At 48.1% G+C, this 16464-nt stretch overlaps 3 protein-coding genes across 7 annotated transcripts in view; 2 read left to right on the top strand and 1 right to left on the bottom strand.

The window, feature by feature from the left end:
* Positions 1-16464, top strand: part of LOC144107922 (protein NEDD1-like) — a 150177-nt gene that overhangs the window by 74372 nt on the left and 59341 nt on the right. For all 5 annotated transcript variants that reach the window (XM_077641158.1, XM_077641157.1, XM_077641156.1 and 2 more), the window contains exons 11-12: positions 2439-2517; positions 12589-12723. In XM_077641158.1, coding sequence (XP_077497284.1) covers positions 2439-2517; positions 12589-12723 — 214 coding nt within the window. The remainder of the gene's footprint in view (positions 1-2438; positions 2518-12588; positions 12724-16464) is intronic.
* LOC144107923 (histone H1-delta-like) lies at positions 2860-4415 on the top strand. The gene is given in 3 exon segments (XM_077641161.1): positions 2860-3143; positions 3145-3190; positions 3917-4415. Coding segments are annotated over 3 exon segments (561 nt in total). The 5' UTR covers positions 2860-2930; the 3' UTR covers positions 4219-4415.
* On the bottom strand, positions 4329-9379 carry LOC144107296 (uncharacterized). The gene is made up of 2 exons (XM_077640297.1): positions 8719-9379; positions 4329-4443 (listed from the first exon to the last, which is right to left on the bottom strand). Exons 1-2 carry the CDS (start codon positions 9264-9266, stop codon positions 4329-4331), a joined length of 663 nt encoding a protein of 220 aa, XP_077496423.1. The 5' UTR covers positions 9267-9379.

The raw sequence follows: 16464 nt of genomic DNA, 5'->3' as shown, positions 1-16464 counted from the left end.
ACTGCATTGTGGGTCTCCAACCCGTGTTCAGGCCCATTTGGTTTGGGACGTGGCAAATGCGTCAGCACTGTGCAGCTCTTCAATTCTGTTCTCAACCACGACACCACCGCAGATTCGCCATTGGTCGCCATGGACGCCCTCAGCTCACCTAGGCCTGCACCTGCCCCATTGTCGACTGACCTATCCTTTCGTTCTGTTGACGCCTCTCTTCTCCCAAATCAGCGAACCCAGCTTCTTGCACTTCTTGAGAAGTTTCACTCCTCCTTAGATTGCCACCAACCTGTTTTGGGGCGCACGCCGACTGTCGAGCACCACATTTACACTGGTGCCCATGCCCCTTTGCGACAGCGCCTATATTGTGTTTTCCGTCACTAAATGAGCTATTGAAGAACAGGTGGACACCATGCTTAGTAGCGGAGTTATACAGCCCTCCAACAGGTCATGGGCATCCCCGGTTGTCCTTGTGAAGAAGGATGGCTCCGTTCAATTTTGTGTCGATTACCGCCGCACTAATAAGATCACACGCTAGGACGTCTGCCCTCTGCCTTGTATTGATGACGCTCTGGACTGTCTCCAAAGCACGGATCTCTTCACTTGATTTGCGCTGTGGCTATTAGCAGGTACCAATGGCAGCTGCAGAGCGTGCCAAAACCGTGTTTGTGACCCCTGACGGCCTCTACGAGCTTAGTCGTGCCTTTCGGCCTATGTAACGCTCCTGCTACTTTCGAGCGAATGTTGGATGCAGTTTTGCGTGGCCGCAAGTGGAAGATGTGCCTGTGCTACCTGGACAATACAGTCATCTTTTCGCTTGACTTTGTGACACATCTATGTCACCTCAAGCACGTCTTGACTTGCCTCACAAATGCCAGCCTGCAGTTGAACTTAAAAACATGCACTTTTGCTGCCAGTGAGCTCACAAAGCTAGGTCACGTTGTGTTGAAAGACTGCGTGCGTCCTGACCCTGCCAAACCTCGGGCCGTGACTGCGTTTCCCAAACCTTCCACCACTAAGGAACTCTGCAGCTTTTTAGGGCTCTGCTCTTATTTTAGGCGTTTCATTCGCAACTTTGCATCAATTGCTGCTGCTTTGACTGAGCTGCTCGGAAGCAATGTCGATTTTTCGGCTTGGTCACCCACCTGTGATGACACCTACAACAACTTGTGTCATCTCTCGGCACCTCCCATCTTGCACCATTTCGACCCGGTGGCCCCGACTAAAGTTTACACGGTCTCCTGTGAACTATATTGTTGAGTCACTAACATTGCCTCCCAGTCTCCGGCGCCACAGCCATGAGGCTGTACATGTCCAGCAGTTTAAGCCCTACTATGAGCCCGTTGTCTTGTCAGCCTCTTAAGTCGCCAGGATGGCGCCTCTTCTGCTTGGGGGCCATTGTAAAAAGAAGACGGATGCACGCGCGAGCCGCATGGCCATCTCCTAGTGCATGCTTCTGGCTGGACTGGCTGATCTCCGAGTGCTGTTGGCCCTACTGCCGTTGCGAAGCTTCTCCAAATAAACCCCACCTTGCATAGTACATCAAAATGAAGCCAATTAAAACAATTTTTATTCATTAGGGCTTCGTTCAAGTGTTTTGTCTTATAAAACTTTGCGAATGAGTTGAAATTTGACAAACAATTTGCGGGGGCACTTTTGTATTAGGAAATAAACTTGGGAATGTACAGAATGTCTGCCTGTGCATCAGTACATCTGTACAGTTTTTCCTGCTAGAAAATCGCTTTAGGCCTTATAGTTGGCCACGCCATTTGGTGAAACAGTTCGATGAATGCTTCGCAGGGCAGGGGATGTCAAATCTTGCTGAAGTGATGAGGAAACCTTACAAATGAGGCTCCTATTTTAACGTCAGTATCTTTTTCAAAACGGAAGCTGAGTCTGCAAAACAGGCCCAGATATGAAACAAACTAGGTGCTGTCACCAATGTTCTGAGCTGGTTCCTCAGGTGGGCACTGTGAAGGGGTCTTTGTGTGGGATGGGGTTCTGCTTTGTAGCCAGATGGGCACTATAAACATGTTCCTATGCCCTCAGTCTCCTGTAGAGTGGTATGCTCATCTGGCTGGCATGTGCACTCGGAACAAAAGTGTTGAAAGCTGAACTTGCCAGGATTTGTTTGCATTTGTAGCAGGGCTTTTAGTTTAGTTGTCACTAGTTTCAGAGCTCTTTTATTGCATTCCTGTTGCAGATGAGTGTTGAGCCATGTCATTGTTCCAAAACTATGGGTTGCAGTGTGAGTGAGTCATTGAACAGGCTGAGGAGGCACACATGGCACAGGGGCTGTGCATGCCCGCTTTGTCCAGTGATTGTTTTGTGCACTACTGTTCATTGACACTTCTGCTGCCTCTGTGTGCAAGAATGTGGATTCAACTTAGTTCATTTTTCTTAAAGCCAGTGTCCCATTTCTTTTCTCCTCTGTGTGACGCATGCAGGGGCCGTGCAATGGCAGAAGTCTGATGGATGCCTCCTGGGTGTCTGCGGAAGGGAATGCTCAGCCTCGAAAGCAATTCCGTGAGTGCCTCCAGCGAGTTTGGATGTTTTACTGACATTGTGTTAGTTGCTGCTTTGCCTTGTATTCTTGTTATCATCATCAGCAGCAGCAGGAACCAGTTATACGTCCAGCACAAGACAAAGGACTCCCTGGTTTACCTCCAACGAGCCCTGTTTTGAGCCATCCTGGCCACGTTCTTCATCTTTTGGAATCTACTTTGTTACACATGGGGGCCTCACTTCTCTGTTCCATTCACTACATGTTCTTTCCAAGTTCATTTCCTGGTTTCCAGGATTCCATGGAATCCTGAGAGGATTCGCTCTCTCATTCCGCTGCTGTGCAGTTCGCTCCTTTTGCTCCTCGTCGCCCACCACCTACCTTCGCTAAGGTTCTCGTCTGCTGTTCAGGCACGGATCACCTGTCAGCTCCTGTCATGTCTGATGCCGAGATCAAGCCAGCCGTTCCAGCCACGCCGAAGGCCAAGGGCCGCAAATCCACTGCCGGAGGCCCCAAGAAGCCTGCCAGCCACCCCAAGTACACAGAGATGGTGAAGAAGTCCATTGAGGCCCTGAAGGAGCGCGGCGGTTCTTCTCGCCAGGCCATCCACAAGTACATCATGAGCCACTATGACGTCAGCAAGGACTCTTAAGGTGGCCAACACGCACCTGAAGCTCACGCTCAAGCGCGTGACCAGTTTTGTAGACCTAAGCAGTGACCTTGTGGTAGAGCATCCGACTCGCATTCGGGAGGTACTGGGTTCGATCCCCAGTGCCGCCGGGTACCCACCGGTTTTTAATGGGTACAAGATTTCCCCCGGCCTGGTGCTCGGCTCTTCTGGGTGAGATGCTTGGGAAAAGGGTCTTGACCACAGTTGCTCTGATGGATCAGCGATAAGTTCCACCGTCAACGTTAAATCCGCCTCGCGCGGTAGAAGCCCATTTGTGGCCCTTTTTTACCGCAGCCGTGGCCTCGTGGTAGAGCACCCGCCTCGGCTACGGGAGGTGGTGGGTTCGACTCCCGCTGCCGGCTGGTTACCCACCGGTTTTCTCAAAATGGGAACAAGCCATTCCCCGGCCTGGTGCTCGGCTTCTCAGGGTGCATGGCTTGGAAAAACGCACAAAACCGCAGCCGTGGCCTAGTGGTTTGGGCGCCCGTCTCGGCTGCGGGAGGTGGTCGGTTCGAAACCCACCGCCGGACACCCACCGGTAAAAATGGGTACAAGCGTCCCCCGGCCTGGCGCCCGGCTTTCTTTAGGGGGTGTCCGCTTGGGAGAGGCTCCGTAAACCCCGCTGCGCCCCTCGCGGGCGAACGGCGAGGGGCGAACGAAGCCCCAGTGTCGGAAGAGCTCAGTTCCTGCTAAAGGTGGTGTCACGGCCAACGTGGCTCGAGCCTTCATCACCTGCAGCAGCAGTCATAAAGTGCGTGACGCACGTGCGGTCCAATCTGGTCTGCTGAAGCGATCCAAGGGCACGGGCGCGTCCGGGTCTTTCTGCCTCGCTGACAAAGCTGCAGCTGGACCCAAGAAGTCTCCTGTTAAGCATGGTCCCAAGAAGGCCGGAGCAGCGAAGCCTAAGAAGGTGGCAAAGCCCAAGCCAGCAAAGTCCGCCGCGGCCAAGCCTAAGGTTGCGAAGAAGCCCAAGTCACCCAAGAAGGCGAAGTCCCCGAAGAAGCCTAAGGTCGCCAAGAAGGCTACACCCAAGAAGGCGGCAGCGAAGAAGTAAGCTGGCCATCCCTTCATCCACGGCTACGGCACTCGTCTCCATTCATCGCCCTCATCAAAAGCGCGGTGCGGCTACAAGTAGCTGTGCACGTAAGGCGCTTCCCCCCTACGTCATCCCCTCATGTTCATCGAAGTGTCGCCCTCATGTCTCACCCGGTGCCGGCCACCCGAGGACTCGCATCTGTGAATATTCATCTTCACCTTGCATGAAGACGTCCTGGATTTCCTGGTCAGCATACCATGAACTTGGGTTTACTCTCAAATCCTTGTGTTCCCTTTCTGTTTTATCAAACATTGCCCATACCTAAGGCGCCCTCCACGTGTCTCCCGCGATGCCGCGAAAAATCGCAGATTTTGGAATTTTTTTGCAGAATTGTGTGTTAGCAGCTGCATTCCCTTTTTTGGGGACAGTGTGTTTGGGGACATCAGCAGGAATGAGGGAATGATTTGTATCTGCATAATTTAATCATCCAAATTCTCTCGAAAGGTATAATCTGTTAATGAGCTGATGCCTCGATATGCTTGCTCCCCTCTCCACTCGAGCAAGTTAGCATCTTGAGTTTAGGTTTGCTGTCATCGTCATTCTCTTGTTAGTGCCCGAACACACTGCCTCTGAGGCCTGGAGTGAAGGAGTTGGGGAAACGAAGGCAGGCGGTTGACGGCGGTGGCCATCTTAGCGGTGGGCCACCCTGGCTCTCCCTCTTCTCCTTCAAGTCAGCAAGTGTAATAATAATAATAATAATACTTTATTCGACCATCACGCGATACATGATGACAGGGAGCCCGGAGAAAAAGCTGCCCATTGACTGCTTGACTGAGGCCTGGTCCCCCTACATTTTGTCAACAGCATTGAAGGTCGATATGAAAATTTATTACAATGGAAGAAAAGGCAACACAAGTAATCACGAAATAGCACTTCAAGGTGAAAAACTACACGATCACAAGAAATAAAAAAACACCAAGAAAACATTAGCACAGCCAACCATGGACACCTTTTCATATTGCAGAGAGGTGAGTAAACATGCAAAACCAATAGCACTGTCACAAAATATATGTTCAAGAAGAAAAAAATATGAAGAAAAGCAAGAAAAGTTGTGTGTGAGGAAGTTATAGTTCCTCGAAATGTTTGTGTGAGATATCCCGCAAATTTATGTTCTGTTCTAGAAGTTCGTTCAATATTCATGGCAGCCTATTTTGTAGCGTATGTAGACTGTAGCTAGTTTCATACGTTTTTAATTTTCAATTGGTTCCTGCTGCTTGTTTCATTTGTAGGAGTGTGATTGTTTAATTCTGCAAGTGTTTGAAGGAAGCGTGTGTGATTAGATAATTCTTGTTTGAAAGCTGGACTTATACGATAAGGAAACATGTTTGGTATAGGAATTATTTTATGCTTTGGGAAAAGTTCGGCGGTGTGATAAGACCACGGCACGCTTTCAAGAAGGCGCAGAAAACTTTTTGCAGTGTGTGTATCTTTTGCAGGTTTTTCTGAGTTGTAGCACCCCAGACCAAGCCACAATAATTAAGGCGAGAATTAAAAAGGGAGTGATAAATTAAGAGCATCGCAGATTTTTGCAGTACGTGACGGTTACAGTAGAGAAAACCAAGAATTTGAGATAATTTTGTGGTTATGTGTAATATGTGGGCATCCGAAGACATGCTTTCATTAAATATAGCACCTAATGTTTTGAGCATTGCTGCTACTTCTAAAGGACAGGACCTTAAAGATATAGTTTTGCTCAAATGGACTAGTTTGTTTTTAGAGCGGAAGATTACAACTTTCGTCTTTGTGATATTTATTTTTAACACGTCTCTCAGGGCCCATTGATCTAGTTGCTCTAACACGTGGTTTGCTTTATCTACGAACTCATGTTGTCCCCAGATATGAAAACACTAGTGTCATCCACATAAATAACATTTTACGAGCCACGCAGCACAAACAATGTCATTAATGCACTTACAGGAAAGAAACGGACCAAGTATACTTCCTTGGGGAACGCCAGAGCAGACGGGCTGCTTTGCAGATGTGAAACCTTGTAATGCAACTGCCTGTTTGCGAAATTCTTAATATGATTTTATTAGACTGCGTGCCCGCAAAAGCCGCATAGTTCTAACTTACGGAGTCGCACTTTGTGATTAAAAAGATCAAAAGCTTTCGTGAAATCAATAAAGATTCCAATTACTATCCTGTTTTGTTCAAGCTCCTTCAAAATGTGTTCTTTCTGTCGTAGTAAAGCATATTCTGTCGATAAGTATTTTTTAAAACCATATTGAGAGCTCGTAAATATATGGTTATCAGATTGAAAAGAAATAAATCGTTGATAGATAATTTTTTAAGTAATGTAGAAAATATAGGAAGTATTGATATTGGCCTGTAGTTCGTTTTATTTCTATCACCTTTTTTGTAGAGGACAGAAACACGTGCACACTGCATACCTCTACGAAAGACAGCATTTGAAATACATACATTCATAATATGTGTAACACAAGGCAAAATAAGGTCAAAAATGAACCAGATAGGATTCATCTGCATCCCGTTGACGTCACAAGCCGTAGAGCAGTTTATTGCATGAAAAAGTGTAAATACTTCAGCTTCATCAACAGGCTTAAGAAATATAAAATTTGGAACTCTATTCACATCCCTTTGGTCGTTTTCAACAAGAACAGCGCTAGGGACACTAACAAAGTGTTTATGAAATGTTTCTGCTAAATCCTGCTCAGAAATTTCAATAGCATTTATTTTAATTTAAGAAATGGCATTTTATTAATGTTCCTCGCTAATAAATTATTCATTTTTTTCCACATGAGATCTGAGCGGCCATTAGTTGAAGCAAATGCAGTAGCATAATATTAATTTCTTTCCTTTTTGAGTTCTTTTTTAAGGCGGTTCCGGTATGTCTTAAATGTATTGAAGTCGCTTTCTTCTCTTGCTTTAATAAAATTATGATAGAGCCTATTTTTGAAGCATATCTTCGCATTAAGTTTGGGGGTTAGCCACAGCTTGCGAAAACTGATTCCGCTTCGGAGTTTTCATAGGGAAACTAGCTTTTCCAGTACACAATTTCTAACTCCTCTGTCGACCTCGTCCAGTCGTACAAATACTTAGGTATCACCATTTCTAATGATTTATCCTGGCGTCTGCATGTGACTAACCTGATATCATCAGCTAATAAAACACTTGGCTTCTTGAAACGTCACCTGCGGGATGCCCCTCAACATGTAAGACTACAAGCATACATTTCACTCATCAGAACTAAACTGGAATTCGCATCGGCCATCTGGAACCCTCACCAAGCATATCTAACAAACGCCCTCGAAGCTGTGCAGAACAGGGCCACCAGATTCATTCATTCCTCGTATTCATACGACGTTAGCATATCATCTCTAAAATTGCAATCAGGTCTATCTAATCTTTCTGCTCGCCGTCGCACTTATTTCACAAGTTTTTTTATTCGCCACTCAGACAAGAACCCTACATCTGCGCACCCCCGCCGCGCAGATCCCATCGCATCAGTCACCCTCTTCAAGTTTTGCGCCCACGTGCCCGTACCACTGTTTTCTCTAATTCATTTTTTTGCCGAGTAGCAGCTGACTGGAACGGCCTTCCCCATGATATCGCTGCCATCACCTGCCCTGGAACATTCATGACTGCATTGAACACCTGTACTTCATAAAAACCCACCCCTTATGTAACACCCCGCAAGGGGTCTTTAAGGAAAATAAAGTGATGTGATGTGATGTTTTAAAATGAGCATGAGCTTGTCATAAGCTTTGTTTGGGTCGTCAGTGAAAAGGTGGATTCAAAACCGGTGTTTTCAATTTTATGTCTAAGCATAGATAAGTTATTGTCAGTTATTGCTCGGAAAAGGTATGTTATGTTGTTTCGCTTCACATATTGTTTTCTAAAGCAAAAGAATACAGGCATGTGGTCACTTCGGTCATGTACAATGACACCGCATTTAGCCATATTAAGGTCAATGTTTTTGACAAACAGGTCAAGCAATGACGTTTATCTAGGCGTAATACGCGTTGGTAGTTGGATTACATTAGAAAAAACATTTAAATTCATTAACAATTCTAGATTTGTCTTACGCGCGTCCATACTTAACATATTAATATTTAGATCTCCCCCAGGTACAAGTGTCAGACATTCATAACAAGCAAAGGAAAACAAACATTCCATTCTTTCACTCCCTCTCTTATCCCTTCCCTTACGGCGTGGTTCAGGTGTCCAACGATATATGAGACAGATAGAGACAGATACTGCGCCATTTCCTTTCCCCAAAAAAACAATTGTTGTTATTAAGAAATTAAAAAAACGTTTCAACTTTTCACTGTGGAAGCCGGACAACACTTCGTGGTCAAGAGCACACTCTATAAACAGAGGTACAGTAAAAGCTCGTTAATTCGAATTCCACGGGGCCGCCAGGCCAGTTCGAAATTAACCAAAATTCGAACTAATGAAAGTGAGCAAAAATAAACGCGTTCGATGCGCGGAGGGCACGAAAAACATTTAGCAAAACAATCTGTTATCATCTTCTGCTTCTCTCTGAGGGCTACCGTAGTCACTCGGTCTTCTAGCGCGCGAATGCGACGCAGGGAGTCTTCTTCCCCCTCTTCAAAGCTGAAGAAAAGGCGCATGACATTCAGCGCTCCCATAACTTCTGCCGCGGACGGATGCACGGGCTCTCGCTCCTCGTCGTCGTCCTCGTCTTCTGCCTCTTCTGGGACAGATTGCTCCCCAACAATTTCAGCGACAATGTCCTCATCACTTCGGGCACCGCACACTGCTGCATCGCTGTCTAATTCAACGTAATCATCAAAACTAACGTCCTGCAGCACAGCACGCACAGCCGCAGGCAGAGGCTCTAGACTCCCATCGTCGCCACTTTCTTCCATACTTCCGGCAGCAAAGCCACAGTGGTGGAAGCAGTTTGCAATTGTGGACGGCATGACCTGCTCCCATGCACGCACCAACATGTGCATTGCTGTGAGCAATGTGATGGTGCTGGTCTTCTGGTTTCCAGTGCACAAAATCTCGTGCTCGATCATGTGGCGCCTATAGAAACATTGTTTCTGATCACCCCCTGATCCATTGGCTGCAAGGCCGCAGTCGTGTTGGCGGGCAAAAATACTAGCCTTGTGGCTTTCAGCTCGGCGTCGACTTTGTGTGCCGAGCAGTTACCCACAATGAGGAGAATTTGACGCATCCCTAGCTCCATCCTCCGATCGTATTTCAGGAGCCATTTTTTAAACAATTCGCCCGTCATCCACGCCTTGCTGTTGGCGGCATAATCTGTCGGCAGTGTCCTAATGTTCTTGAAACACTGAGGCTTCTGTGCCTTCCGACAACAAAAAGACGGACCTTCTCCGTCCCGGTCATATTAGCGGCGACCAGAACAGTAATCCGCTCTTTGCTTCGCTTGCCGCCAGCGCAGCTGTCGCCTTTAAATGTTACTGTTCTGTTCTGGCTAAAACACTAAAACGTCGTTCCTCGAAGCAGTTGCGGCAGGAAAGACTGGTTAGTACTTGTTCCAGCACCCTAGCGGCGCCCCGATGGTTGTGCCATCTATCGTTTTGCCGTGAAAGCTTCCCACGATGGTTTTCAACAGCGGCGCTTGGCGGCGCGCAGTTTGAATTATGGGTGGCGGCGCCAATTTTTGAGTGAATTAACGAGCTGTTACGCGCTTAGACTTCTATGCACTGCGGACCAGACCACAATGACTATTTCGAATTATCCAAAATTTTGAATTAACGAGTTGTGAATTAACGAGCTTTCACTGTAGTAGGTGACACGGCCATTCTTTCCGGACCAACATGCAAACACCACCACCACGTCCAGTATCACGGTTTAGATAGAATGTCTGATACTCTGAAAGGCAGACATCAAATTCGCTCGTACGCCATGTTTCTGTGATCATGATGATGTGAAATGACGTACCAATGTTATCGAAGAAGGCATTTAAATTTGCATCCTTATTTCTAACAGATTGGGCATTAAGATGTATGCACTTAAACGCTTTTCGGAACTCTGCACCTAGGTAGCTTACAAACTGGCTTGGACTTATGAATGATGCACTGGTAATGTTAGCTATTAGGAAGCACGAAAAAACAGAAGCAAAGCTGCCGTTTGCAAACCTAAGACAGCTCATCAAGCTTGCTGACTTGAGACGCAACAATCGCCGGCGCGCCGTTGATTTTCCAAGTAAAGATTTTGCCATTAGAATGCCAGACATACTTGTAGCCCTTAGTTTTTGCCGATTCTTTCACTACTGCAAGCAGAGAGCACCTACGCTTAGTCAGATTTTCAAGCACGTGTACTTCACTGTTGGTATCGGAAATATTCCGTCTGTTTGACCACCACTGATCTCTGCTTCGTGAAGCGACAGATAGTGCCAGGAATTCTATCTCGGCTGGTTGGCAAGCGGTGGATTGCCGTCACGTCAGCATCAGTAAGCATTGGTAGGCTACTTTTGCCAGCAAAAGCGTGCTTATCCAAAAGATTTTCATTTTCTTCCTGTGGTACTCCATGAATCTCCAGATTTGCTCGGCAGCTGCGCCACTCAAGGTTGTCAAGCTCATGCACGATTGACTCAGTTTTACTCTCAGTGGGTTCAAGTTTTTCTATTTTGGCCCCGAGTTCCTAAATGTCCAGTTCATTTCTCTCGGTTCGGTGCAGCAACTCTATCACTTGATCGGGCACGTATTGAACAGACAGCTCAATTCCATCAACTTTTTCTTTGAGTGGCATCAGAACATCGAGCTTCTCATTCATTGCTAGAAGCATCGCCCACGCATTTTGAAGGTTAGGCTCATTTTCAGGCTTATCAAGTTGTTGGGAACGAGATTTCGCCCCCTTTGCACTTTGAACACTTTCAATTTTTTCTATATGATTCGCCTTTCGATTTCCGAGTTTATTCGGATACGCCAGCACATTTACCTTTATGGTACTCAGATTCACACATACTACAAGACACTTTCATTGGGATTGGCTACGAGCTGTTCACATTCACTACACTCAACAGTGGGAGACATGGTAAGGCACTTGGCAGCAGCAGAGGCAACAGTAGAAGCGTGGAATTTACAGCGGGTTAACGAGAAAGAATGTATCGCCAACCTGTAACGGTACAGTAGACGTGATCAAGCAGTGTTCCCATGGCCCTTGCTGCTGCCAAAATGTCATCTTCGGCCTTGCGTGGGGGTTTATATCCAGCGAAGTAAGAGCAGCATTCGTCAGAAACGGCGCTGGGTCCTCTTGCGGTGGCAATCAGCGACTTGCATCCAAAACGGAGCATGCGTCGGCAGCCTCTCGGTTGAAGGCGTTCTGGTTATTCCTTGACACTGGGCTATTGGTGAGAGTAGATTCCCTCGATAGTACACGTGGCTGTAACGATACTGTAGACATGATCAAGCAGTGTTCCCACGGCCCCTGCTGCCGTGGTATCTGGTATCTTTCAGTGAACAAGCAATGAAATATAATTAGGCCTGCCCTGTGCCTACCTTTTCCACTGTAAGTGAGAGTGTGTGTCATTGCGTGTTTGCACGCGTTGTCAGAGTGGGAAGCAAGGTTGTTGGATGTGAAGTGAGAGCCAGGCTTCACAGCTGATGGGGGTGCCGATGGCTCCGACCCTTTCAGTCCTTTTATCGAGCTTTGGGAGTCTTTAAATGTGATAATCACGGAGCACTAATTTTGGGCAAGATTTTGGCCAAAACCTGTGCCAGTTATGGGCTAGATAACGAGAGCTTCAGGCTGCCCTTACTGGCCGTATTGATGCTCATGCCAGCTTTGCTCGTACTGACCCAGATGGTGCGACAGGTGGTGTGCTCGCCAGTATGATCGTCACATTTCAATCTGCCTACGTGCTCCACAGTCTCTAGCTGGCCAGTGCCGACTTCCACGTTTACGCTCTGCTGAGCCACATGAGGCCGCAGACAAATTTTCGTCTGGTTAGTTCCAAGCGAGGTACCAGATTTTATACCATATTTTATATTGACGCTAAAAATACATGGTGTTCTATGAATCAGAAGTTATGAAAACTAGAATACATGCTTGGTTGCATTGAGGTTTAATACATTCCACCTTTGACCTGATCATTGCAGTATTTTTTTTATATTTGCTCTATCAGTTGAACTGTTTGATGGATGGTGAAGCCCCCTCAGCAGCGGCGTTCACTTGCCAGTTGCCTTCATGCCAAAAGTTAAGCCGCTCAGAGCGCCCGGGTTTTAAAAACGTTCAAGAAACTGCGAGCTCTTAAAATGGTAGTCTTTTTTTTTTTTTTCTTCTGCATTTGTTTGTGCACGCAGGTGTAGAGAATCAGATACACAGGGCCAGAAGTATGGAGGCTTGCTTTTCTTTTTTCCCCCTCTTCAACAGGGCTGAGTGACTTCATGCCGGTGCTGGCAGACTCTTCCCTGTCAACGGGGCCCTCCTTTTGGAAGTCCCCGATGGCGTCACCACGCGAGGAGGACATTCAGGCAGGAGCAGCTTCAGCAGCAGGTGCAGCAGCAGGTACGTTGCTTGTCACTGTGCCCGTTCAGCATTCACCATCGGTTGCTTTTTAATTTCTGTCCTTTGTGGGACCGTTGTTGTCCCACCTTCAAGTGCTGGCAAACTGACAAAGGTGCACCATGTGTGCGATCCCTTTGCATGCTGTATTACCAAACAATCGGACATACCATCATTCAGCGTGTTTTTCTGTCCCACGGATAGGCCTCCTTAGTGTTATTTTTTTACAGCAAGACCTTGCTAGTTATACCACTCTTAATTAGGAAACTCTGTTAAATCTGACTGCTGCCGGATTCGCGCCAGACGCCCATGTAAGCCTATGGTGTCAGAAGCTCGTTAATTTCTATGCCCCGAGGCTGGCATCGGTTATTTGAGACGGGCTCCAATTCTAATTCAGTGGGCTCTAGGAATGATCTGCTGGGCAAACGACCACCAAAATAATCGTTTTCAAGCCTGCACTGCATAAGACATTGTTACCCGCGCCCCTCTGATATGTGCATGATGGCGGGCGTGTTGACGATCTCCATGCCTCCCATCAATAGGCCAAAAGAGAGCCCGGTGGCGCAGTTTCAGTCCTGTATCTTCGCTGCCAGCCTGCGGCGACGATGGCTATCAGTCACGCATATTGATTAGCCAATCAAGCTCATCGTTTAGAATGACAGCAGTGTTGCTGATCTTTTTTCCTTTGTTTTGCGAAGACTTGTTGCCACTCCGGTGCCGGTGGTGCTTCCCTTGCGGCCGCTCGTCGTGAGGTGTTTTCGTTCTTCCAGTGGACCGAAACTCTGTGCTAGACACGTGCTGTTTGCAGTTTGTGCCATGGAGCCTCCTCGCATGTGGAGCCACATGCAAAGAAGCTCCAGCGCTACCGCGTCGCACACTGAAAGAAGCCGCGGACAGCCTTCCCATTATGTAGCAGTTCTGGTTCCGGCACTCCCAATAGCATGCATGAAGTAAAGCATTAGAGAGAATGGCGAAAAACTGCAGCTGTCAAGCAATTGTCGTCTTAAAAGATGAACATTGCCGTGGTTTTCACCAACTAAATTTTATTTTCATGCAAAAGACATTCGGATGCGATTTGACATTCGGATAATTTGGACGTCATTTTCCACTCCATTGAAGTCCGAGGATTTACCGTGTATTGCCAATTATATAAGTCGACATTTTTTCGAACAGTGACCCTCCTAAGGTAGGGGGCAGGCTTATATAATTGGAGCGTACCTATGCGCGGACGCATTAAGCTGACACACGTGTGAGGTCAAAAGTTGTGTCGATCGAGCCGTGGATGTCATGCATGGTGCTTGCATAAGTACGTAATAATTTTCAGAGGTGATGCGAAATTGAATTTGCTCAAAAAACAGGAATTTGAGCAGAAATTCGCAGTTCAAAGCAAAAATTCTGAGGGCACTTAAGTCTGCTTACGTGGAGGAATGCGAAAGCATGTGCTCTGTGGAAAGGAAAGGTTTTCGAGGAAAGGAAAGGTTGCAGGAGCTCTCACATCTCTACATCTCAGTGGGCATCTCAAGCATAGCTTAAAGCATGCAACTTAAGGTGCATATGTCATTGGTCCGAACCCCCGTTGCAAGCTAGCCTTCAAGTTGACTAAAACATGTAAGCTATACGCAAAGGGAAATATTCTGACACCACCTGGCATGACGAACAGTTGCTCAAAATTTTGATGCGAATGTAGTCGTCACAACTGTCACCATATTGATGTCAGCCAGTGATGCCATCGCTGGGATTTCATTTACACTTTCATGTATTAGGGGGCGGGTGGGGGCTTCGTGTGACATTACATTTACATCGCCCCATACGTGACTTGCTATGATGTCACACTCATGTCATTACTATATATACTAATTAGTTTTGGTGTTGCATAAATACCTTAACATTAATTAGGTGCGTGTAATTAGCATTAATTATGTGATGCCATCATCTTCATCAATTGACTCGTCAGCTCATGTCATCACATGGCGCCATTTCTTGAAGACGCATTTTTGCTGATGTGACCTTGAAAGTGAGCCATTTAATGCTTTCGCATTAATAAATGAGCAAAGCCAGCAGTCGGAGTCAGATGGAGATAATAGGCAATAAAATGGCACATTCGTGTAGGGCCGGCTGACTAGTGGCAAACAGAACAACCAGTGGTTCGGTAGTTTCGACTGTTGTCATTGGAGGTTTCCTGAAGTACACGGCGATGCGGCCGTGTCAGTGTTCCCAATCCTGCCTTGCGCACACCTGAATGCATGCTGGTGGTCTGGCGCAGCAGGAAGTGTAAAATGTGCACGTAAAAGTATTTTTTTAATAAACCCAGGAAATAAATAAGGGGTGTGCAAATTACGCGAGTAAATACATTAAACCATGTGACCAGTCACATGCACGCAAAGGGCGAGGAGAGCCAAAAGATGAGGATGACGGAAGCACAAGGCGGGGCAAGTCGTCGAGGAGCGGGAGGTGAGCTAGGCGTGCTTCAGTCGTACAACCTACGGGCGGGGTCTGTGGTTGGGAGGCAGTTTTGCGATGTCCCAGTTGGTGCGGACAAAGGTGTGGCGTGGGGAAGACATAGAAGTGGAGGCGATGCATTGGCCGCGGGCAGTGGCGAAACAACGGCGGACAGCACTGAGCGTGAGGTCTGCGGCATGAGGCACGGGCTGCCTTGTTAGGTAGTAGTCGAAACGGGCGACGGGGTGTACCAAAGGGCTGCAAAAGTGAGCTCACCGTGGGTTTGGGACCGGTTGTTGGGGGCACAAGAAGCAAGTCTGGGGAGTACTTGTCGGACTGAGAAGGATACGGTAGGTCCGAGTCCATAGAAGGTATTGGATGGGGCACGCTGCAATGCATCACAAGCATGCCACCACCTGCTGAGGCTGTCTCGGCCGTCGAGGAGGCACATGCAGTGGTGAAAGCGCCAGGTGGGCAGGGATGCGTGGCAGGCGTTTCGGGTGGCGCGGTAGGCGCAACAAGGCTCAGGTGTGGCGTGCATATGCGCCTCGTGACAGGTAGGGCAGTTGGGTTCACTGTGGTTGGGCTTGAGGGAGCAGGTGAATTGCGGTCGAGAAATGAGTCCGGGCCTGGGTCGGGAGAGGGTGCTGCCGTTGATGGTCCAAGGGCAGGTGCCACAGCTGGGAAACGGCTGGGCAGGAGGCGCCGTGGGACGGGAGCTCGCAGGTGGATGGTCGTCCATAGGGGCTGGTGGAGAAAACTTGGGAGAGACGGGGATGCACGTTGGTGCAGCTGGGTGTGAAAGTCGGCAAGAGACCGACTTGTGCTCACGTGCCACTTGCCGAACCGTGGATGGGCGCTCATTCGGCGGCGGCAATAGCCGACGCACCGGTGTGGGGAGCGGCTCCGGTGCATAAACTGGCGGAGGGAAAACCGAAGCAGCTCGGGTCGGGAATGCGGCCAGGGGTGGCGAGTCGAGTGGCCCCGCAGCTGCTGAGTCGGGAACAGGAGCGTAAAGAGTCTGTGGGAGCTCCAAGTCAAAATACGCCGTCAGGCCCTTCTTGAAATCGGCGTATATGTCTGCGCCGGGAGGCGGCAACCGTAGCTGTGCTAGGAGACCGGGTGGAAGTTCGCGGCTGGCGTGCTGATAACGCAGCAGCTGGCTGGACACGTTGATATGGAAGTGCGAGTCCAGCAGCGCCAGCCACAAAACGGGGTCCCTGGCATAAAAAGCGGGCAGGCTGGGCAGCCGAGGAAGGTAGGGGCGTTGATATGGCTGGAGGAGCTCACCGGATGTGATGGGAG

This window comes from Amblyomma americanum, chromosome 10 (genome assembly GCF_052857255.1).
Source record: "Amblyomma americanum isolate KBUSLIRL-KWMA chromosome 10, ASM5285725v1, whole genome shotgun sequence".
Taxonomy (NCBI): Eukaryota; Metazoa; Arthropoda; class Arachnida; order Ixodida; family Ixodidae; genus Amblyomma; species Amblyomma americanum.
This window is presented reverse-complemented; position numbering and strand designations above follow the sequence as displayed.